The 22,874-nt window shown below is 41.2% G+C and overlaps 2 protein-coding genes across 14 annotated transcripts in view; one reads left to right on the top strand and one right to left on the bottom strand.

Annotated features, from left to right (window-relative positions):
- GLIS1 (GLIS family zinc finger 1) overlaps positions 1-17,545 on the top strand; it is a 166,670-nt gene extending 149,125 nt beyond the window's left edge. For 9 of the 11 annotated variants that reach the window (XR_014932854.1, XR_014932852.1, XR_014932853.1 and 6 more), the window contains 3 exons: positions 5,107-5,291; positions 13,399-13,566; positions 16,881-17,545. Coding sequence is in view for 8 of the 11 variants with exons in the window: in XM_085511738.1 (XP_085367864.1) it covers positions 5,107-5,291; positions 13,399-13,566; positions 16,881-17,017 (490 nt within the window). In the remaining 3 variants the exon portion in view is untranslated. The remainder of the gene's footprint in view (positions 1-5,106; positions 5,292-13,398; positions 13,567-16,880) is intronic. The other 2 variants (XM_085511743.1, XM_085511745.1) reach the window with 2 other exon arrangements.
- LOC146759068 (uncharacterized) lies at positions 10,716-12,249 on the bottom strand. 3 transcript variants are annotated; one of them, XM_085511784.1, is made up of 3 exons: positions 11,686-12,249; positions 11,128-11,358; positions 10,716-10,963 (listed from the first exon to the last, which is right to left on the bottom strand). In XM_085511784.1, the coding sequence occupies exons 1-3, from the start codon at positions 12,109-12,111 to the stop codon at positions 10,946-10,948; spliced, it is 675 nt and encodes a 224-aa protein (XP_085367910.1). In that variant the 5' UTR covers positions 12,112-12,249; the 3' UTR covers positions 10,716-10,945. The 3 variants fall into 3 exon arrangements, with proteins under 3 accessions (XP_085367910.1, XP_085367911.1, XP_085367909.1); XM_085511785.1 differs by having other exon boundaries at positions 10,716-10,960; XM_085511783.1 differs by having other exon boundaries at positions 10,716-10,930.
- Positions 17,546-22,874: the final 5,329 nt, after the last annotated feature.

Raw genomic sequence — 22,874 nt, 5'->3', positions numbered from 1 at the left:
TAAATCTGGCTTTACAGTTTCTTACTCTGTTAATTTGTCCAGGAACAGTTACTGAGCAGACTGGCAAAACTGAAATATAAAACTATTTCTTACTCAAACTAAGTACTGTGGCTGAGTATAGAAAACTTACATTACCATCTTGACAGAAAGGTCAGAAAAATCAATGTCCATATGCATTTATTGTGGATTCCTTATCTTTCAAGATTATTGGAACATGACGTTTTGTATTCATTGTGAAAATACATGATTTTTGTGCACCACAGTCTACAAGGAGAAACCAAAACTGGAGGCAGGATAAGTAAACTGAAAGCAAGTTAACAGTACTTGTAGACTGGGAAGTGTCTTCGGTAGAGGTTGCTGCTCATAGCATTCCTACATAGTTCATTCATATACGTCTTATCATTTAATCTTAACATTTCTAATATAAATACATGATTTTAAAACAATCACAAGAAAACGTAAGTCTTTCTGCGACTTCTCTTTGAGATTCTTAAAGGTCTGTGCTTTTTAGAATGAGGGGGCAGAGATGAATATCTTCTATATTTTGGCTTTTAATTTAACAAAATCCGTCTGTTAAGATTCAGAGTTCTGTGTTTCCACTGCTGTGAGTGGCAGATGCTTTGCAGTAGAGGTGAGGAAGCAGCTCGTGGTCTGTGTCTACCATTTGTGTTAGTGACTCTTCTTGGACAGGATCTCATCATACTTCAGGAGCTTATCTAAGAAGGGCTGTGAAACCAAGTAATTTCAGATAATGTTTAACACAGTACAGAAATGTTTGTGGCATCATAGACAAGGGACGTTATCAACTTAGGATCGGTTCTTCCAATACTATTCTGTCAGTTTTGTGGGTGATGGAATTACAAAAACAAGATTTTTCTGATTAGTCCTTTTACTTAATTGTCTACTGTTGCATCCTCGGGAGAGGAATGCACTAGGCTTGCAATTCCATCTGAAATCGTAGGTCCCTCAAGACTAGTATTATGTCTTCAGCGCCATCCTACACGTGGTGCTTCAAAGGGAATCTGAAAAACCCCCAATACCTGGTCAATCACGTGAAGTTGTATGATGAGTGAAGAGTGAGAATTCCTCTCTGATTTCTTGGGTGATCAGTTTACATCCTGAAGCATGAGATTTGATTACCCCTTGCTTAGCATGGAAACGTAGGTTTTGGCCATTAAATTATTCACCCCGTTTGTAAAAAACCTATCTTGACTGTTTGACTCTGTGACTTTTACTATTCTAGTATATCTTCAACTGCTTTTAACTCCTACAGTGATTTAATACATTAAAACAGAAAGGAGCTCTTCTGTATTCAGTGTTGATGCATAATACCTCTAATTTCTCCAAATTTGGTTTCACTTTGCATCCTGCTGTCCACATTCTGAGTATATTCAGATCTGTTTTGAGTTTCCTGCAAGAACCCGAGTAGATTGTTGGGAAACTGAAGTATTTTCAGTGAGCAGTCACCAGTTTTTCCTTGCTTTATCCAGATCACAAGTAAACATTCTCCTTAGCATTTCCCTTCAGACCAGGAACATTTTTTAGCAATAGCAATTCAATCAGTTGGCAACTGAAAATCTGCTGGATTCAGAGAGGAAATTGAGCTAGGAACTTCATTAGTGTCTATACCAGGAAATGGATAGGAATGAAGTAAGAGCATGATTAAGATGTTAAGGACACAGTGGAATAATAAAAGCTTAGCAGTGTTTTGATTTGTTACTTAAGATAATGAAAGCATTTGATCATCAAGCATCCTTATAAAAGGGTGGAATGCACTGACAGCCCTACTGGATCAGCAGTGTAATCAAGCTGTAAGAACTGTTCATCTTTCTTTGCATTGTCAGTAGTGTTAACAAGACAGGAAAAAGATGTATCTTCTCAGACAGAAAGATTCAGGATAATTGGGAGCCCTTAAATTTAATGAATTAAGGAAAGATTTTATTTTTTTTTTCATGTATGTGCGAGTATTTATCTATAAACTGCCAATATAACTATATAGAGGTGCAGATATATATTAAAAGGTCCCCAAAGCACCTGCAGACTTACCAAGTTATGCAAGTTACAATTAAAATAAAATATATGGCATATATTTATTATTAATATACAAACCAAAGCAAACTGTGGTTGTAGTACAGCATTAACAGGAAATGTACAGGCTATTAGTTACTGAAACATATGCCTGAGCTACTGCCTCGGAATTTTTAATGTATCCAGCTGAGTTTCTGGCTTAAATAGTTCAGTGTTTCCCCTTCCATACAAAGGCATTTCCTTTTAAGCTATTGAATTTGTATCAGGAATGATTCTGCCTATCCTTTAACAACTTGAGTATCACAGCAACATGATCAGTAGACAAACATTTAGGACAGAATTAAAGGCAGGGCACTGGTGGCTGGACAGTTAGTTGATGAAAAACTCCTTGAGTCTGCCAGAGGACATGTGCACACAGAGAACAGTATTTTAGGGGCCAGCTGGAGCTGTTGGCATTGTGATGGCTACTTTAGGGAGACAAATTCCCATATTGGCCACTTATCCTAATACAGATTTTCCTGCTGAGCAATTCTCTTTCCTAGCTAAAAATGTGCCCTAACTTATGGAAAACATGAAATTCCCTACTTGGGAATCTGAGACTGAGGAGAAAGCAGTCGATTTCATGGTTACCTGCTCGAAATGCGTGAAAATCTTCACACAGAGAAGGCAGAGTGCTGAGCATTGCACAGAGCTCTCAGGGTCTCAGCCCTAGTTGCTGCACTACAGGTTACTAGGATACTGGCTGCCTGCAGGCAGCAATGTTTGCTGAGCCCCAGCACTGTGCCAGCAAAGCAAGTGGAAGCAGGGAGCTGGCAGCCCCACACCTCCTCACCCTGCTGCCTCCTGGCCTGGTGCTGGTGTGCCTCCCTCCTGCTCCCAACAATCCATTGCGAAGGCTTTGAGGCACAAACCCTGGCAAACCTTTGAGCTCATACAGAGCAGGCTCAGGAATCCTAACACAGGCAGTCACAGGGTGCTCGCTCACCAAAAGTATGTTCCTCCCTCATTCAGAGTGGTTTCTGGCTGGTCCAGCCTTGGAGTCTTCAGTACATCTTTTGTTTCTCTTTAAAATGTGTGTGTGGTCATTATCCATATAAATGTCACTATCATGATCTCTTCTGGCTGTTATCCTTCCAAAGAAAACAACTGCAATCTTTGTAATCTCCTTTCAGATAGAAGTATTTCCTGGCTTCTGTTAGCATTTCTGGCATGTCAAGGACCACGTCTCCATGTGCCATTTGAATGGGCTGGTGACCGTTCTGTCACTTGTGGTCGTGCTTTACCAGCACTCCCTGGCAGCATCAGATGGGACTGTAGCAAAGCTCGTCTGCAGGTTGCAGCAGATAAAGGCAGCCCTATCTGCATGCAGTCCTTAACGCTGACACGTTTGAGACAATCTGTGGAAGATTGAGCATGGAGCTGGGCAGCACATCAGCCTGGGACCTGATGAGGGCACGGCTGATCCTGCACTGCCTGCCCTGCTGCAGCCCCTCTCCCCATTCCTGCTGAGCCTGCAGCCCCAGCTCCTAGTTTTTGTTGCAGAGCTCTTTTTAATGTGTGCTTGAAACAAAAACAAGCAAACAAAAAAACCCCACAGACTAATAAGATTTTTTACTTGCATATTGGCTTTATAATTCTGCTTTGGTTATCTATATTTATTGCAGACCTTTGCTTATGAGGAGTTATGTTTCTCACAAAAGGTTTGTTTTCCAGTTCTTAGACATTTGGCTTGAAAATGTCCTTGTCTTAATCCACGTAACAGTACTTGCTTATTTCTTCAGTGGAGTTTGGGGAAATTTGGACTCTCTGTAGTCTGTATTACATGCCTTATTTTTGTGTTTTGGGGTGGTGGAGTTATTTCATCATGGGATTGGCTTTAACCAGCTGATTCATTTAAACCCATGTTAATAAGCATCACTGTGACACTATGCCACTGTGACAGCTCTTGGCAGTGATCCTCTGCCCACACCTTAGATTTGAAAGGTGAAAGCTTGTTCCAGGCAGACCTCACATTTGAAAGTGTAACCTTGGGCTGTTTAGCAAGCAGCCATTTGTCACAGCTGTAGTAGGAGGCGAAAAGGTCCAGTTTATAACAAGTTACTCATTTACAGGGTTAATTTAATGCAGCTATAAAAGAGGCTTATGCCTGAACGGCCATGTTTTTGGTCATGTCTTCTGCACTACGACACCTTCCTGTCTGTGAATAGCCAGATGAGCTCCATGCAAATGGTTCATCCCGTGTGGGCCAGCTGCTGTGCCCGCCTTGGTGGGCTGGGGGCACTCCATGGCCAGGGAACATTGAAACTTATCTACCGGTGGTGGAGGAGTGCCCAGGGATTTCATGGCAGTGGGCCAGTGATGCTCTTCTTCAGCTGCTTCAGCTTCCTTTGGGAATGCAGGGTCAGGTCTGTCCCCTGAGCTGGGCTGTCCCCATGCTCCTGTGCTGGCCTGACTCCCAGCTGTCCCTGGGGAATTTTCCATCTCTTAGACTCCACCCTGCCCAGTTTTCCGGGGTTGGGGAGGTGTTGCCACAAGCAAACCCTTATTCAGGCCTTCTCTTTGAAAGGGCAGCGCCAGCTGTTGGAGTTAATTCTGTATTTCTTTGCAGCGAAGTCTAAAAAATACTTTATGAGGAATAATTGAAAACTAATGCTATTCTTTGTCTTGGCTGAAACCCGGGTAGAAAGCTTTACAACTACGGAGGCACTCGAACAATTTACATGCTTTTACTTCAGACTTATTCTCCACTTCTGTTTCTGGACGTTTCTCAGCTTATAGAATGTCTAATTAAAACTGACCCGTGTCTAAGTTGCTTTCTGAGCAGTGATGTAAGTTTGGTTCTGTCATTGCAATTAATACAGGAAGTCAGTGTAAAGAAACATCAATCATTTTCTAACTGCCTTCCCTGCTAATAAAGACCTGAAAGCAGCAATGCATTGTTATCTTTCTTTTGCAGCATAATTTATAGCTGCAAAATAAATGTTTCTCTAATCTTGCTGTCACATCTGTAGGACCTTTCAAGTATTTCATTCTCCCATATTTGATATGTGAAGTTTTTTCTGTATTTCCTTTTTCTAGGCTGGCTCCCAACATCATCTCTCCGCTTGTCAGCCCCCTGAAAGCATTAGTTCCACCTTCCCTCCTGCAGAAGCACAGCTCTCCGTCATCGCACAGCCAGTCACCCAATGGGCAGCAGTTTTCTGGAGTACCCAACAAACCATATGTTCAGTTTCAGAACCAATCTGTACAGCAGGGATCTCAAGGTAACTTCCTTCTTTTTCCTTCTTTTTCAACTTTTCTGATTCCTACTTGGGAAAAAATAATTTACTCCAGTTTTTGCATTTTCTGCTAATGTTGATGTGTGAAGGGTCTGACAGCGTTTCAGTGGGAACTCCTACCTTTTACATGGTTTTATTGGGTCAAAATTACAGACCATTTTTAACTGTGATATCATATTATAATAGGGAAAGCATATCTATTGCATTTATTCGGCTTCTTCTAGGACATGATTTCACAAAGGTGTTTGTGAGAATGAATTACACCCACAGATAACTCTGATTCAAACATAAGTGAAATGGTGCTGACTCACTCCTTGATTGTCACGGAAGGGTTGCTCTCACAAGACAGTAGATGCCAGCCAGCTGTGTGCCTTGCCTGACTGAATATCCAGCCTTCATCCAGTTTAGGCAGACTGACTCTGCCACACCAAGTCATTTTTAGCTCACTTGCTAAAATAAATGAAGAGATGCACACTTTGGCAGTGTTCTGTTCTATCCACCAATGATGCTGTACCAGTTGTGATCTTAGATAAAGAAAGATTATTTTCCTATTTGATATTCATCAGTTTTGTTTATTGTTATACATAGTAATCTGCGAAGACACACTGCAGAGCTATAGAGTGTCAGTGTACTTTGAGGGCAGGAATGGCAGCAGCTGGGCAGCTACCCCACTGCTTCATTTAAAACAGTTTTTTGTTCTGAATTACTCAGCCTTTTTAATGGGAGCTTATTTTCCTATTCCTGAGTTCTGCTGCGGGACCTCTACAGTTTTTGAGGTATGAATTAGCAAGTGATACGATTATCACAGATTCTTCCAGTAGCAGAAGCTTGCATACTAAATAAATATGTTATGTAATCCAGATGGTGTGCTGCTTAAGTGTGGTAAATATTCACAGTACAAAAGTGTGCAGGACATCTGTCTGGTTGCAAGTTGTAACCAAGCACGTGAGTTTGTACAGGCAGATAAACAGCATTTTGAAACTCTCTTCACTGCTCTGCTGTCATTTGCATAAGGTTGTTCTGGGCTGGTGGGATATTACACACCATTAATTTACCTGTGGGTAATATAGGAGCTTTGCTTTCTCTGAATAAATTCTAAGGCAATGCAGGATTTTAATACAAACCCAATGAACAGTTCACAGCTGCAATGAGGTTCTGTATCCCAACACTTCCCTCTGCCCTCCAGTCCCCGAGGACCATTTTTGCTCTTTGGTTGGAAGGCCTTAGCCTGAAAAGTTAAAGCAGATTATATTAAATGATTTGTGCCAAAGGAAAAACTAACTCAACCTGATGCTCAACAGATTACTCAATTTTAAAAGATTAACTCTGTGAGGGAAAAGTGGCAGATTTATGATAGCACATAATGATATATGATTATGTTACTATAATGAGCTAAATAACTACAAACCACAAGAGGAAAGTTTAGCAGCTCATTACTGTGGCAGAAACAAATGCATAGACAGAACAAATTTTGAACCACTTAAATAAATTGACTTTATTCCTTAAGAGAACCACATTTCCTTTTGAATGAATTGTTGCTTTCTAAGAGTTATGTTGTAAGCTTTGAAAAAGCAATAATTTTCCACTTTGGCCAAATGTATTATTATAAATTCATAACAGAATTGGTCAGTCCAAAATCAATTTTGATTAGCAGCCCTTGAAATCAATTGATCTGTAACCTGTATTTAGTTCTGCTTGCTTTAAGTCTTTCTTTGCATCTGACTTCATTAATAACACATTTTTCTAATGGATTCCCTAGAGATTTGTGAGCTTTGAATTGCTGCTGCAAAAGGAGTGCTGTGTAAGTTTAGCTGTAGAAGTAGGCGCCTGTATAGGAGCATATAAATACTGGGGATTTGCAGTTTTCACAACAAGCTGCATCAAGCTGGTAGCAGAAATACTGATAGTGAAAGAATAATAAGCTGCAATGTTTATGTTTATAAGCCTGGCTGTGGTAAGATCACACGGAAATCAGGATATGCTGGAAGAATTTGGCAGGCAGTAGAATCCTGTAGTTAGTTATACCTGATTTGTTTTTTCCTCAGAAATCTTATACAATCTGAAGGACTTCAATAATTTGTACGTCCATGTGAGTGACATAAGATGGCATGGAATAGACATATTCCAATCGTTTGTTCATTACATCCTTCATTTTAAAGCTGCTTAAATTTCCAGGTTGCGCCTTACAGAAGCAGCTGCTGTGCTGTGTGAGGTGGCAAAGTGCAGATTTTCTGACAGAAGTTATTTCAAAGCAGAATTTTAGCGAAATTTTATGTGTGGAATTCACTTTATTCCTGTATGAACTGTTATATTTCTACCTGTACTGTACATAAAACATGTAATAGTTCATTTAAACTGACAGGCCATTCAGTTAATTCTTCACCTGAAAATTAACCTCAGAAAATGTGATTTGAATCAATCAAAGTGAAGGGAAACCTGAAGTCTATGTTGACAAAAAATAATAGCCTGAACTGAAATCACAGCCTGAACCTCTGATTAACCATCTGAGGCAAGTGATGAGTCAGCTGTGGGAGCACAGGTGAAGGTAATTCAGCTGTGCTCCCAGAAGGGAAGGAGCTTGACTTCACCTTTCCTAGATCCCATTTAAGGGCTGACCACCACTAAGGCAGCATCTCTTGATGGAGATTGCTCCTTTGTGGAGTTCTTGTGGTGAGCCTCAACATCATCCAGCTTGACTGAAGGCCTCAGATTTGGTGAGTTTTTCCCTTAGATATTCTCTAGCTATCTATTTACAACTATACTTGTATTATTCCGACTATACAAACCATTGGTTAGGAGATTTTAATCATGTCTAAGCTCCTCATACTTTCTGTGATAGGTACATGGGAGGTAAGCCAGGTAGAAGTAAAGCATTTCAGAAAACCTAAGGGAACCATAGCAAAATGGGCTTTAGAAAACAAGCCTTACAAAAAGTGACTGAGGGAGCTGGGACTATTCAGTCTGGAGGAAAGGAGGCTTGAGGCTGACCTCATTCCTCTCTGCAAGTATCTGAAAGGTGGTTGCAGGGACAGCCAGAGAATCAGAGAATGGCTTGTATCAAGAGATGTCAGTCTCTTTTCTCAGGTGATGAGGCAGGTGGGTAAGTACTGGAATGGGCTGTCCATGGAGGCAAGGGGAGTGACAGTCACTGGCAGTATTACTTAAGAGATGCTTGAATGTGGCACCAAGGGACATGGTTTAGGGATGGGACTCAGTAGATCAGGTTGATGGTTGGACCTGTTGCTATTAAAGGCCTTTTCCAACCCGAAGATTCTGTGATTGTACAGTGAAATGGAGTGAACCAAAAGCATTTTTCTTAAATACCAAATGTTTAAAAAATATATAAATGTAGTAAAGTTCTGCCTTGTACTACATATCCAAAGTAAACATTGCGTTGTCTGCAAGCAATTTCATTTCCTGTGGTTGTGTAAAATTCATGAAACCTTATCTGGCAAGAGTGCCAGTTGTTACAAAAGCCCTTGTGGTTGCTTTAGCTCACATGGCCTTTCAGTCTCATCTAATTACTTTGGTGTTTGGGAATATGGCATTTAAACAAGCTGGGGATTTTCCCTTTTTGTTAGTGTCAGAGTTACATGAGGATCAAATCCTGTCAAGCAGACTGACTGGTCTCTTGAATGATACCAGGCTACTGAAGGCCATCAGCATTCTCCTACCAAAAGAAACTCTGACTGTTCTGATGAAGCAACAGGTGGGAGAATAGAAAGAGTAGTGAAACTCCTGAAGAAAATCCTACAGGCAAAGCAGCTCCTTGATCCTGCAGTACTGCAGCCTGGAAGTATGCATAGGGTTGGTCACTCCAAGTCTGATTTCCACCTTCCGACACAGATATCCAACTAGCTACATTTTCAACTGCAGCTGTGGCAGCTCTTTTTCAGACCTCTGATTCTGGGTCAATTATCTGCCTCAGACGCTATTTCCTGAGCAGCTAGAGGGTAACTTAAGACACCACAAAAGAAGCCTTTATCCATAGGCCGTGAGCTGGTTCTGGATCCAACTAGCTTCTATCAGTTCTGTCATGCTTGGCTGCTCTTGGATTTTATAAGCCACTGCGCCAGCCATGTAGATCATAAAGATTTTAATTGTTTTAACAAAGGTGAGCTTGGGAGCATGGCAAAAGAGCAGCAATTACAGAGACAGAAAATACACATGATGCTTTCCCTAGAAGTGATGCATATGGCAGATGTTCTGGAAAATGTTCAGGTTTTTCTCTTGCAATGCATCTAAGTGCTCTCTGTAACCAGTTATACCTCATCTGAAGCCGAGTGTCTCTCTTTTTTTCCACTGCTCATCTCAAAAGATGTTGTTTATATTTTGTAAACAGAAAAGCCAGCTTAATTATCAAAAGCCATCAGTAATGCTCTGTACCTAAAACCACATCAAAGTATGGCTTGCTACCTCTCCTAAGGGCTCCTAGGTTTTTTGAGCCAGACTCTCCATTCAGTAAACAGAATTGGCTTCTATTTGTTCTAAGGAGAATCATTTCTGGGCCACCCTTGACATAGCATCAAATATGGTCTGTTTGGTACAGTGTGTTTAGAGTCTTTATCTAATGTGACCATCCATTCATACTTCACTGATCAGGGTTATCAGCCTTTTTTTGTGGTGGAGGATCACAGATTTTCAAGAGATGAATCATCTAATCCTTGTCTGTTCTGCCAAAACACATATTAAACTGTAAAACTTCAGAGTGAAGCTTTCATCGCTGGATGAATTCCTTGCATTTCTACCACAGAATTGCCTCACTTTGCCTTATTTATTACTGTTGTAGAAAAACACTACCGGAATGAACAGACAGGCCTTGGCTTTGCCTGATGTTATCCCCTTGATCAAACTTTGGTAGCAACTGGAAAAGGCAGGAGATCTTTCTTAACTATAAAAAACCTTGTCCCTTGTACATCGTGCAGTGTACAAATTCCTCCCTGACTTTCTTTAGGAAATGCTTCTTTCTTACTGCGTAGAATTGGAAAGGACAACAGCCCTATTTGTTTTTCCTGTCAACTTCAGAAAACTCCTGATGGCATATTCTACTGAATATTAAGCCTTACTTGGTTGGTTTCAGTCATCAAGTGAAGAACATTTAGGAAGGACCAGTTAGAGAAGGTGATAGAAAAATAGTTCATCTGAATGTGCAGCTGATGTGCATCACATCTGGAATGAGGAAGATGCTACTGGGGGGAAGAATTAGATCAGGCCATGTTTGGTATAAAATCTTGTTGCATGCTTTCAGGTTTTCTTATGAGAGCAAAGAACACCTTCTAAGATGCTGACACGAACTTGTAGATTGTAAAATTGCTTCCTCAGCAATTAAGTTGTACTGCTAAATAACTTCTTTGTGTACAATTCGTTCTGAACTTCCACTAGTGAAAACAAAAATACATACACTGGTAATATATTTTAATCTTTATTGAAACATACACAAATGGAATTATCGAAACATATAAAATAGAGAAAAGCAAAAACATGAAGCTAGTGAGATATGCGACCTTGCTGGTGCGAAACGAACGTATCAGTCTGGTCCAGTGGCAATAGCTGCAATTCTCAGTGAGTCCTCAAGTTGTTCAGTGGAGATGTTTGCTGAAATTCTACTCTTCTTGTGCTTCATCCTTCAAAAAAGTTTTTCACAAAACCGCATACTGCTAAAAAGCAAGGGCACACATCAGGTATGGTTGTGAAGGGGTATTTATCTCTGATAAGAGAGGTCTTGCAGGAGTCTCTTAAAGAGCATGGGGTGGGTCCTATATAATATATATAACTTATATAATATAATAACATTATTATTATGTTATAATCTCTCAGGCACCTGTGCTGCATCGCCTGCTGTTGCTGCATCCTTGTTGAAACAGGGCTGAGCCCTGTCCTTAGTGATGTCAGTGGGAATTCTTTGCTGGCAGTTGAATTCCTCGAGGGTCGTCTGGTACTCCTCCATTAAGGCTATCTTGGCCTCCAACTGGCGGAGCCGGTTGTAATACTTAATTTCGTCCTTTCCCAAGCAGTCTGTTTCTATGGAAGCTAAGTCTATTTGTCCAGCTCCCTGGAAGTGACAGAACATGGGCACAGTGAAAGGGCAGCAGGCTTATTTTGCAGAGGATTATCTTTCAGGGACTGGCTTTCTCTGGAGGTAGTCCAGCCTCACAGGACTGCTCAGGGCAGCACATGGGGCTCATGCCACCTCCAGCAGGCCCCGTGTTGCACAGGGGGCTCCCAGTGGGTGTCAGCCCTGTGGCTGAGTTGGTCCTTTGGGAGAGGTAATGGACTTTCTGGGGTCTGCTTTCCCTGGAACTATCATGGACAAGGTCTTTGTGGTTCCCTTCTCCCTACCACCAGCCCACATCTTGTGTGATGCATCTCAATCACTCACCTGTTCCTCAGGTCTTCTTAGTTTTCTCCAGAGGCTGCGGGCAATCGTCAGCAGGCAGAAACGACAGACTTTTATCAGGATATCCGTGATGAGCCAGGTTTTCCCTGCTCGGTCCAGATAGCCCCAGAGGCGGCCCAGGGGGCTGGACAAGATGACGGTCTTCAGCTTGGTGAGCAAGGGCTGCTGCTCCAAGCCCTCTGTTACACCAGCCCTGCTGAACCTGTAGCGGACCCATCCGGGGCGAGAGGGAAGGCCAGTCCATCCGGGCCAGTTGAAGTTCTGGTACTCAAAGTCAAGCAGCAGCTGCGCCTCAGGAGGGACCAGCTTTTTCTTCCCATCAGGAGAGCTGGAACAGCCAGGTTCCTTTCTAATGGATGGAGACGTGGTCATAACGAAGGCTAGGAAGAAAGTCAGGATGTACTTCATCCTGTTTGCTCTCAAAGAACAATCTAAACGCAAAGCGGTGCTCAATCAGAGCAGAGCTTCAGAGATCCAGCAGTAGTCACCAGGACAGATCAACTGTCTCACGTGTCTGCACTGGGAGGGGCAGCCAACGTGACTATGCCGCACTCTATGATATCACAGAGCCTATGCCTGGATACCAACTGTAATGTTGCTAGTGAGCCCCACTGGACTCCCAGGACCGTTGGTGTTTCCTAGGGTATCCTAGAGAGCATTCCAGAGCTCAGGTGTGTCACCTAGGGTGACCGAATGCTTCCCAGTGTGCCCTTTAGGGCTCACAGAGCCTCCCACCGTGCTCTCAAGCACGCAATGTTCTCAAATTCCTTTATCGAAATGGAAAGCATAGCTGTGTATTTTTGTTGTTCACCAGACTGTGTTCAGCCAATGTATGAGAATCCATGAAGTTATTTGCCATTACTTGAGCTAGCACTGCATTGCCTCCCATTGCCTGGTTTCAGCCCAGGTGGGGATCACAGCACACCAGTGGTAACTCAGTGTGTGGTTGGTGCTGAGGAGCTGGGCTGAACCTCTGGGCAGAGCTGCTGCTATGATGACGCAGGGCAGTGGATGGGCTGAAGTGTGAACTGTGCTGGGCCACACGTGGCCAGCAGGCTGTGGGTTGGACATGCCTGCTGTAGCTGAACACAAAGTCTTCACCTGATGTCCATGTGGAGTCAGACCTGCACCTCTAGTGCCATTCTGCTTGCAGACTGTAGCCCTGTGTTCGCGGAAACATTTTCATTTGAAATAAGGGCAGTCTGGGAAAGGAGAAGTTTAAGGAGTAAACAGTGCTTTCTCCAGCAGCGTGTAATGAATGCTGGATGGGAGAAGACTTTACTATGCTGTGAACAGAGCATTTAAATATTACATTATTGTACTAACAGTAATTCATTACAAAATCCTTCCCTTAGGAGTGAGTATCCTGGACTGCATCCAGTGAAGTACTCAATACTTAGATTTGATTGAACACAAGTGGGTTATGGAGTTCGTTCATCCAGTCTCTTCTATTGCCTGAAAGGAAGCACATCCTTGACATTTTTGATAGACTGGGATCACAGTCCACAGCACCTTGAGGGACCGAGTCTGACATAGCTTTTATATGATTATGCCTTCTAGAACAGTGTGGTCATCTTTCCATAGTTAAAACTGAGGAACTGAAAAAAAAACACATTAGTAATGAAATACTGTGACAGAAATGGAGCAGAATCTATTGCAGTAGTGTTAAAATGTGTATGCAATATCTGTTTTCAGGTTACCAAGGCAGCTTTCACTCAATACAAAACTGTTTCCACTATGGAGACTGCTACAGAACAATGGACCAGTCTGTCACCAGTGATGTGCTAACAGGGGAATCCCATTGCTTTAATCCTCTGAGACATAATGGCTATCACATACTCAGTGCACCTTTAGCTTCAACAGGTAATTTATTCTACCTATAAAAAGTTATCTGCATGATATTTTTAGCAGGATGGGAAAATAACATATTTTGAAGTCAGTATTATTACAAAAATATCTTTGCACTTGAAACTCAGTCATTGAAATTCATCTGGATCTATAAAAATCCCACAAGGAAAGCAGTTTTTTCTTTAGTTCTATATTGGTCTAACAGACAGGTTTTGCTTTGGTTATGCTGGATGTCAGAGAGAACACAAACCTTCAGGAGAGCTGACACGTTTATTGAGTGGGCTATTCATTGTACATGTCTTCGCATGTGCTCAGGCAGGTTTTTTTGATCAGACTGCAGTTGAGAACATAGTTAGCAAGATTCAGGAGAAAATAGCAGCAGCAGGAACTTCCTGTCTGCCTAAGAATAAATGGATGGCTTTGCTTCGCAGCACTGATATTTACAGAATTGAACGGTACTGCTTTGAGAAATTCCACTAACAGTATTTGGTAGTTCTTTTTTGCTTGGAAGTTCCTTTCCATCTGTGTATTACACGTTCACTGCAGCGTTATTTCCCTGTTTAGCTACAGATTTGCGTAGAGTAAAATTTTCTGTGAGCTACAATATTTAGAAGATTATTTCAATCAGTACTTAGTTTTAGAAAGCGTTTTTCTACTTTTTAAAACTATAATTAAGAATTAATGGAATTACTGACATCAAACACAGTATGAGTATTGTCAGAGCTATGAAATACCACCATTTACTCCATTCTTTACTTATCACCCAATACATTTTTCTTCATGTCTGCATTCAGGAGAGCATCTCAGCTAGGGACAATAGTGAAAACATGTGTTTAAATGCTCTTTGAAATGGGCCTGAGTCAGACCACAAAATTAGAGCTGACTTTCCTGTTTGTTTTGTATTAAAGGAGTCTCTGTTCAGAGAGTGCATGCATTTGCCTCGTGTTCCATACTAGAAAGTGCATTCATCAGTGATTAACACAAGGGAAAAGTTTAAGATGAAGTTTCAACTTCAACTTTGAATTCTTTTGCATTAATCTTAAGTTTGATGTTACTAAAACATAGTTACTTCATATTAACATCAAATTTCAAGTTCATATTGACAGACTGCAATATTTAAAGAACAGACTAAATAAACTTTCCAAGAGAAATTGTAGGAGCAAAGAATAATACTATGGCAAGACACCAACTTCAACAACAGTTGATTTTTATGTCTGGGGTTAAACTATTATAAAATATTTCTCTCTAAAAATTTGCTTTTATAATGCTTACTGAGGTATGCAAATACTTAAAGACTCTGAAACATAAATGTGGATGAAATGATATATATGTATATTATACAAACACATATAAATCTTAGCTCATCTTTTTGTGCATAAAATAGAACCATTCAGGTTTGCAAGATTCATCAAGGCTAGCTATTAACTTTTTGGGGGCTTTTATAGCACCATTAATGTTAAATGAGTTCTCATCTCACAGGAATGCCAAATGTGACTGGCAAACAGCTGTTCCATGAATTACATTAACAGGCAATAAATTTTTATTTTCTGTTCAGGACTTTGGATAGCTTATTCTATCTGGAATCTAATAACAGTCTCTCAGGTGTATGCTTATCTTGGGTTTTGTCCATCTGTGGTGGTGTGTCCACCCTGTATACAGACTTATCAAATATAAATTAGCATATCATAAACACACACATAAATTAGCATATCATAAACACTTATCAAAATACTTATTACTCCACTTGGAATGATACACAGCAGAGATAAGCAGGCTAGATTCATCTTTCAGGGACTTAGGCCATATGCTGCATGCCAGAGTTATTAGAGTTTGACCCATGAACTGCCACTAAATTAATGTGCTGTAGGGAAATGCATAAATGTAAGTAAGTGGAGAATTTTGCCTCTAATAATAAAAGCAGTATAAAATAGTAAAGTGCTTTAGATTTTAAGGACTGAAGTGACATTTCTTTCTGAAATGAGGACTGGCTGTTCAGGGCTCCAGGATCTGTCATTATCAGGTGCCACGCAGCCTGAAGGCCTCACTTAAAGCCTGGTGCAGTTAGATTCATCCTCATCTAGATTCATGTGCTTGCTGTGTTAAGCAGCCTGAAAAGATGAGAAACACGAAGCAGAACAAACAACCTTATTTTATAGAAGGGAAAGTGAGGCACAGAAAATCGAAGTTGTTTCTTAACATCTCCACAGAGTTCCTCTGTCAAGCAGAGAATGGAGCCAGGCCCTGGTGCCTTAACCATGAGGGTCAGCCACCCACACACTGACTTGTAATTCACATGAATGAGATTAGTATGAGATTTTCTGCATCAGACAGTTAGTTGACAGGCATGTTCTTAGCAGGAAGAATGATCTTGCTCCATATGTTGCATCAGCTGACTTAATGGTTATTTAAATTGTGATAGGAGGGCTCCTGATGCAGTCACTCCCCTCTGTTGAAGGTCATCTAGATGCATTCTTCAAGCCTCAACCCTAAGCAGATGATAGGGTAAAATGCAGTATGTAGGTCAAGGGACTAACATAAAGGAGTCAGTGTTTAATGCTGGGGGCAGGGAAGACTTGATGATCAGGAAATGATTGAAGAAGAAGGCTTAAGAGGTTGTCCAGCCCTCAGCAGACAGTGCCATGGAGTATGCAGGAGGAACTGCACATTGATGCTAGAAGTGTGGACACAGGGACAGATGCTGAAGGGAGAAGGACGGGGCAAGAGGTGAATACAGTCAATGTGAAGAAAGGAAAGCTGAAAGTTCAACTCAGACAGCATGGTGAGCCTGCGTAGGCTAAGAATGACATTGTGCACAGCCCCTTTTGCACATCCTGTGAGCCTGACTTGCCCCAGACACTTGTCTACACAGACCTCACCTCTGCAGTATGTGGGGATTCAACAAATGTAGGATCCAAATTGTTCTAAGATCTAAAGAGCAGCTGGGAGACAGATGGAATACTTTCCAAAGTGCCGTTAAAAGGAAAAACACACAAAACAAGAGGACAACATCACTTTTAGTACACACTTAGTAGGATCCTTGCCCGTTCATTGTTTTGCCATCCTATTCTGATAATAACTGTAAAGCCTCAAGAGAGTCATACTGATACTTGTGCTGCCCTTGAACATGGGTAGCTTTCCGCAGAAATGAATGGGAACCTCATACGCTATGACACAAGTGCCCATGGAGATTAGTTTGTGTATCTCCTGGGTAAGGCTTTGATGGTAAATCCTATTGTCTTTTCATTAACGCTGTACTGCATTCAGACTTTGCTTCCTTCCTTATATGTACTGGTCCTAAATTATGTCCATACAACTTGTCACGCTTTCAGGCTATGATGCAATCTCTGAAGCACAGTGTGTATCTGAAGACATGGTCTCCAATGGAACCGATGAGAACGGATTTTTCCAAAATGGCGCCTTTGATCACTGCTTGAATCACATTCCTCCCATCTATACAGATACCTAAGAGCAGTGTTGGCCTTACTTCCTTTATTATACCTATAACTGTGTATGTAATAACAAAGGTGTTCAAGTACTTTTATTTAGTCTGTATCCCTATATGTGCTCATTTAAATAAACACCTCACATTTACCAAACCATTTTATACATGAATAGTCTGTGTAAGATAATATTGGAACCTGTTCCTTGGCTGTGGCACTTTGAAATTCATGCTTTAAGGGAATGAGGAGCATTTCAAACCGCTTGTTTTATAAGTTCTCTTGATAAAGTGTAAATGTAAGTTATATAATAAACTTGTAAAGAAGTTTTTTTTTTCCCCTGAAAGATGTGTTGCAATTGAGAATGTCAGTCCCTTCAATCAGTCTTTACTTAAATCACTGGTCAATTCTTTTTGTTGTTTTTTTTTTTTTCTTTTTTTTAGTAACTAAATGGATGTTTTTTTTTACTCCCAGACCTCATGTATATAAAATCTTCATTTGCTCAGCTTGTTTTATATTTTCAATTTTACAAGAAAGCATTAAAAACTGGAAACGAGTGTACTGTCATTTCTTTAAGTCATTGGTTTGCCTGGTGAATCCTGATGAACTAAATACAACTACAGTGTATTCACTCCTGACTTGTGCCAGCACAGGTGTGTTTAAAGTGAGCTCCTGGAAATATACCTGGGTTGTTTGGGAGAACCAGAAGAGAGGCAAGCAGTTTGGGACAGCATACCCACAGCAGCAAGCCCTTCCACACTACTATGCGTTCAGCAGCTCCAGAGGTGCCATGTGAGGAGCAGGGCAGTCTGCAGTGGCTTTCCCATGCCCACTAGAGTTACCTGAAAGGCTCCTGATGCTGAAGACATTCCTTGCCACCACACAAATCTCCACAACCATCACCACTAAGGGCACCTAGGTGGAGCATCATTCAATTTCTGGCAAAAAAAACCCACCCTTCATTTACAGCTTACAGTTACCTGAGCTATCGTGGGACACCTTTGGAAAGCTCACACTGAAGTGACTGAAGACGCTGCTTTCCTCTTTTGCTCTCCTTTCTATTACTAGGATCTGCTTGGCAGCCTCATGCTCATACAATGTTTTCAATGCTTATCTTGTGCCAGGCATGCTAGTGCCAAAACCCAACTCTTCGTTTTCAGCCTTGTAAGCCAATTAGCTGCTCCCCAGAGGAACAGCCTAAAATAAGAAGCAGCTGCTAGGAGATTTCTTGTCTCCACAAAGGACTGTCAGAAAAAAATATCAGGCACCTGGCTTCAGCAAAATAGCAACTCCAAAGGAAAGAAATCCTGAATTCAGCAGCACATTAGGAAAATACTGCATTTTGCATAGCCAGAATCCACTGAGCAGACCCCAAGATGAATGGAGTGAAGTGGCGTTACTGGGTCCACAGGTCCATGCTTCTCCTTACAGTCATGAAGTTATACAACCACAACAGATATATATGTTTTTAAAGCATGATTTGATGGTAAGGTGTGAACCTGGCAGCCAAAGTACTGGGGAAAACACAGCAGCTGAATAACCCCAGAGGTATCCAATGGTCCATCCACTCCATGTGTTTATGTTGATTGTTGGGAAACTCAACGTGAGCTAGCAGCCTGGGGGTCTGCTTCCACATGAGTATCCAACACCTTGGTGCTGCTGTGCTTCCCCTTAGCCACAAGAGCCTCTGCAACCCTGGATGCCATTTTACAACAGCATGTTCAGCACCAAGGCTATTCGCTAAGCCTACATGGATGCATTTTACATGTTTCCTCAGCGCCTTTTAGCGTACAGGTTATACAGGTTGCACCCTGTCAAGTGTACATGAGTATGCCTCTGAACTCAATTTAGCTTTCTGTCCTCAAGAAATTTGAGTGAAATTTGAGTGAAACTCAGACATTCAGGAAGTTTTAGTTACTAGAGGTGCATAGGGGAACCTTTTATAAACAGTTCCTCAAGATCTCTAGCTCTGCAGGACTCCAGTCCCAGCTAGAAACCCATTAATTGTGGCTGCCTGCCCACCCCAAGCAGACCCTGGCAGCACTGAGTCACCATTCCTCTCCTAGAATTACATTTAAAAGGGCTCCAAGTTATACTTGAAGCTTTTGATCACTGCCACATTTGGTTTTCTGTCTTTTTCCTTATCTACTCAGATGTATCAGATTCTTTTGTCTCAGATGTAAGTAGCCCAAACTTCCCTATAATGTTAGGCAAGGAGGCAGGTAGAAAAATCATATCCAGAGCCCAGGAAAGCTGTATCGGCTGAGACAAAACATCACAATAATCCTGTTTTCCAATTAGTTGGAGACGTTAAAAGAAATAGGGCCTTAAAAACATGATTAATCTTGTTTCCGATAAATTAAATGTATACTTCTAAAAATGACATTTTAAAGTTAAAAACACAAACCAAACCAATCGAAACATATTTGATCAATTACAAAAATATTTATGTCCCAACAATGAGGCTGTTCAAAACCACATAGTGATTCACAAAGGTTTGGGAAACTTAAAGCACAGCAGCTGCAGTGATGATTTAATTCCAGAATCTGTGAATCAGGTTTTTTGTAAATTAAAAGGTAGATTCAGAGAAATGGAAAGGCATTTATCCGAGTCTGTATGGTTTGGAAAGTTATCCATAAAACACCCATTAAAATACAGAACAGTACAAGTTAATGGTTACTTGTGAGCTTGTGCACTTCATTATTTCCTTTTATTACATTAAGTAGGGAGCATCACATATAAGCTTTTCCTAAAGACATAGAGACCTTGCAATTGAATTTACTGCTTGGCAAGTTCCTGGTTGTTGTGCTGTAAAAGCCTCGCCAACTAATACAAATAATAACTGGAGTTAGACTTCATAATAGTAGAAAATTATTACTCTGCAGAATTAAAATGGAACTGCAGGTTCCAGTTGACTGTCAGATACTTTTTCAATCTAGGCAACAGAATTCAAATAACAAATTACAGCACAAATGTATAAATAGCCACAAATCATTTCCCCAGTGAACGAAACGCCCGTTTACCCTGTGCATACTCCCTGCGTGTGCACAGTATGCTTTAGGAATGACTGAATTAACATGACCTGCAGTGGCCAATTATACTGGGAGAAAGAAAATGAATTTCAATTTGATACTGAAGCAGCTAAAGCACTTTCGTACACTTCCCACCAGCTGGGTAGCAAGCCAACTGTTCTGCAGGGCCGCTAATTGTTCATTATAATCAAGCTCAAGCTTTTCATTGTATAGAAAACCAAAGTACTTACTCTTTTGCCTTTTACTAGACGCAGTACTTCAGAAGCTACAGAAGTAATCTTTCAGTGCTACAGAGGTGCCTTTGCAAGTGAGCATATGAGATGTACAGATGTGGTGTATCACAGCAAGGTAACACTATTTTAACACTAGAATTGTGGTGTGGCAACACAACACAGGAATCTGTGAGACCAAAGCCTCAGGTCTGCAGTATGAAAGTTGAAGCTCATGGCAGGTATCAACTATGCTCCCATGGAAAGGAAAGTGAGTACCCTTTCAAATTGTATTTTCTAGTTGCATCAATAGCAGGGACAGCTGCTGCTTGTGGAAAGGCTTTCTTGCTTCTTAGACTGTCCTTTCAATTGGGTACATTTTCTAACTGGTAAAGGTCCAACAAAACAAATTCCAGAGCACAGTAAGAGCACCAATTTAATACTGCAATAGATGTCAGTTATGCAAGCAGTGCAAGGGAAAAACAACAACAACAACAAAACGTTCTTAAAACAACAACCAAGTATGTGAAAATAAACAGCGACTGTAAATTGAATTTAAATTGCCTAAGAGTAAAATATTTCAGTGTTTTTTGCTCTGATCTGATTAAAATCTATACAAGTGCAGGTCAGTCCTCCAATAATGCATTTACATTAAATTAGAAGATCAGCACAACAGAAGATGTGAAAATAGCCAGTCTGTATCATTAGATTCACTGACCATTAAAAGCCACTGGAGCATTCCCTCCCGAGAAAAGCCCTTCGATCAACAGTGTCACCAAAAGCTCCATTCTGCTTAAATTTCAAAGCAAACTGCAAACTCTCTTAAGTCATTTGGAAGTCAGCGGAATAAGAGCTGCAGAGTACTGTGTTGTCAAAGCCACACAAAATAGTTTGCATATATTGGCTTGGTGGGCTGTCAGATACTTACAGCTGCAAAACAGGTCAAACCATGGCAGGCAGTTTTCTTTATAGTGTCTAAACCATAGAATCCCCAGTCTAGCTAAAGCTCTGATGAAACTGAGCTTTCTAGCTGATTTCCACTCAGATGAAAAGAAGTTTGTCCATTCTTTTGGCAGAAAGATTTTTGTAGTGGTGTTAAAGCCAGAAAAAAGTCAAATAACTCTTCTGCACTAACACAGATTTTCTGGCTGGAGCCGGTACCTCTCACTCAAACTCCAATGAGTCAACTTTAAAAATGTATTTCTGGCTCTGAGTTATATAGCAGTTCCCTTCAATTAATCAAGGACACCAATAAAAGCACGATGTTAATCTTTAAACTTTTACTACTATTGGCCTGCTTGATTTCAAAGTGTTTTTCCCCTCCCCCTGGGAGAGGCTGTATCTCTGTCCCATCAAACTGTGTCTTGGTGGAGGGCAGTGGACCAGGACTTGCCACTGGGCACAGGGATGATCCAGAGACAAAGGAGGACATGAGGAGACCCTGGACAAGGACAAGGCTAGGAAAGGAGTGGATTACACTGCTTTACTGGAGGATCAGCCCCACCTTTCAGCTTTTCCTCAGTTCAGAAGGGCACTGTAGCCCTCGTCTCCCAGCAGCATCAGCAGCCAGAGGAGTCCTAAGCCCCCAGCACCTGATCTCAGTATGTGGTCCAGACACAGGATCCAGGATTTTCCTCTTAAATAAGGGATGAATTTACCCTGCTCCAGACATCCAGAACTTGCACTTCAGCTTCCTCTCAGGCACTAGGAAGGGAAACCTGCCTCCAAACTGGGAGTCCATCCACCCCAGGAAGGTGCTAAGGAGCCACTAATGGAGATTAAAATCTAGACAACATAAATCCTTTGCAGTGTATCTTCTGTAACAAACAAAGCTGAGACTGTGGTCTGCCAGTGTCCTACATCCTTTCTCATGCACACAGCACTCCACTCCAAAACAGAGCGTAGTCCCAAGCAGTGATCTGCATCACTTCTCTGACTAAAATTGGGTACCTGTGGTCCCAAAGAAACCCCTCTTAAGACAAATTTGCACTGAGTATAACCCAAAGCCACATGACTGAATTGTGTTAGGCAGAGGGAGAAGTTTTTTAAAGATGTCTGAACACTTAAAAATGAAGAATGGGCATTAAGTGGGATTTTTCAATAATGCTTTAATTGCTTTAATTTCATCTCTAGGATTTTGTTTCCTTCTGCAAATCCTCTGAGGTGCCTATTTGCATCTCTAGGCACATTCTGCAAATCGAGGCTACACTGCATAATGAGTTTTATTTCCTATCTCTTTGGGTCAAGAACCACACATTTGCCTAAGGAATTATCTGTGGCACTGAAATCTGCTGGACTATAAATACAGCCTGATCTGGGATCAGGCTCTGGAAACTGCCATGAAAACCATGTACAGAAAACAGTGATTCTAGTCACACAAGATACCTGATATAGTTGGCAGAAAGGCAAAGCTAAACAAATGCAGGTTTACATTTTACTATTTAAAGAATAAAATATTCAACTTGAGTTCCATTAACACCTGTCAGGATTTTGGTACATACTCAAATCCACATTTCTAATTTTATTGCTAAATAATCCCAAACTTGGCAGTTGGAAGGTAAAATAAAATACCCGTGCTAAACATCTGAAGCAAATTGTAGCTCTCTGGAATAGCCCTTCTGCTGTATAAATGAAGGTCATATGTA

Source organism: Coturnix japonica, chromosome 11 (assembly GCF_054131305.1).
Source record: "Coturnix japonica strain WE chromosome 11, WE-NBRP24, whole genome shotgun sequence".
Lineage (NCBI taxonomy): Eukaryota > Metazoa > Chordata > Aves > Galliformes > Phasianidae > Coturnix > Coturnix japonica.
Note: the sequence above shows the minus strand (reverse complement) of the source record. Positions and strands in the feature narration are given on the sequence as shown.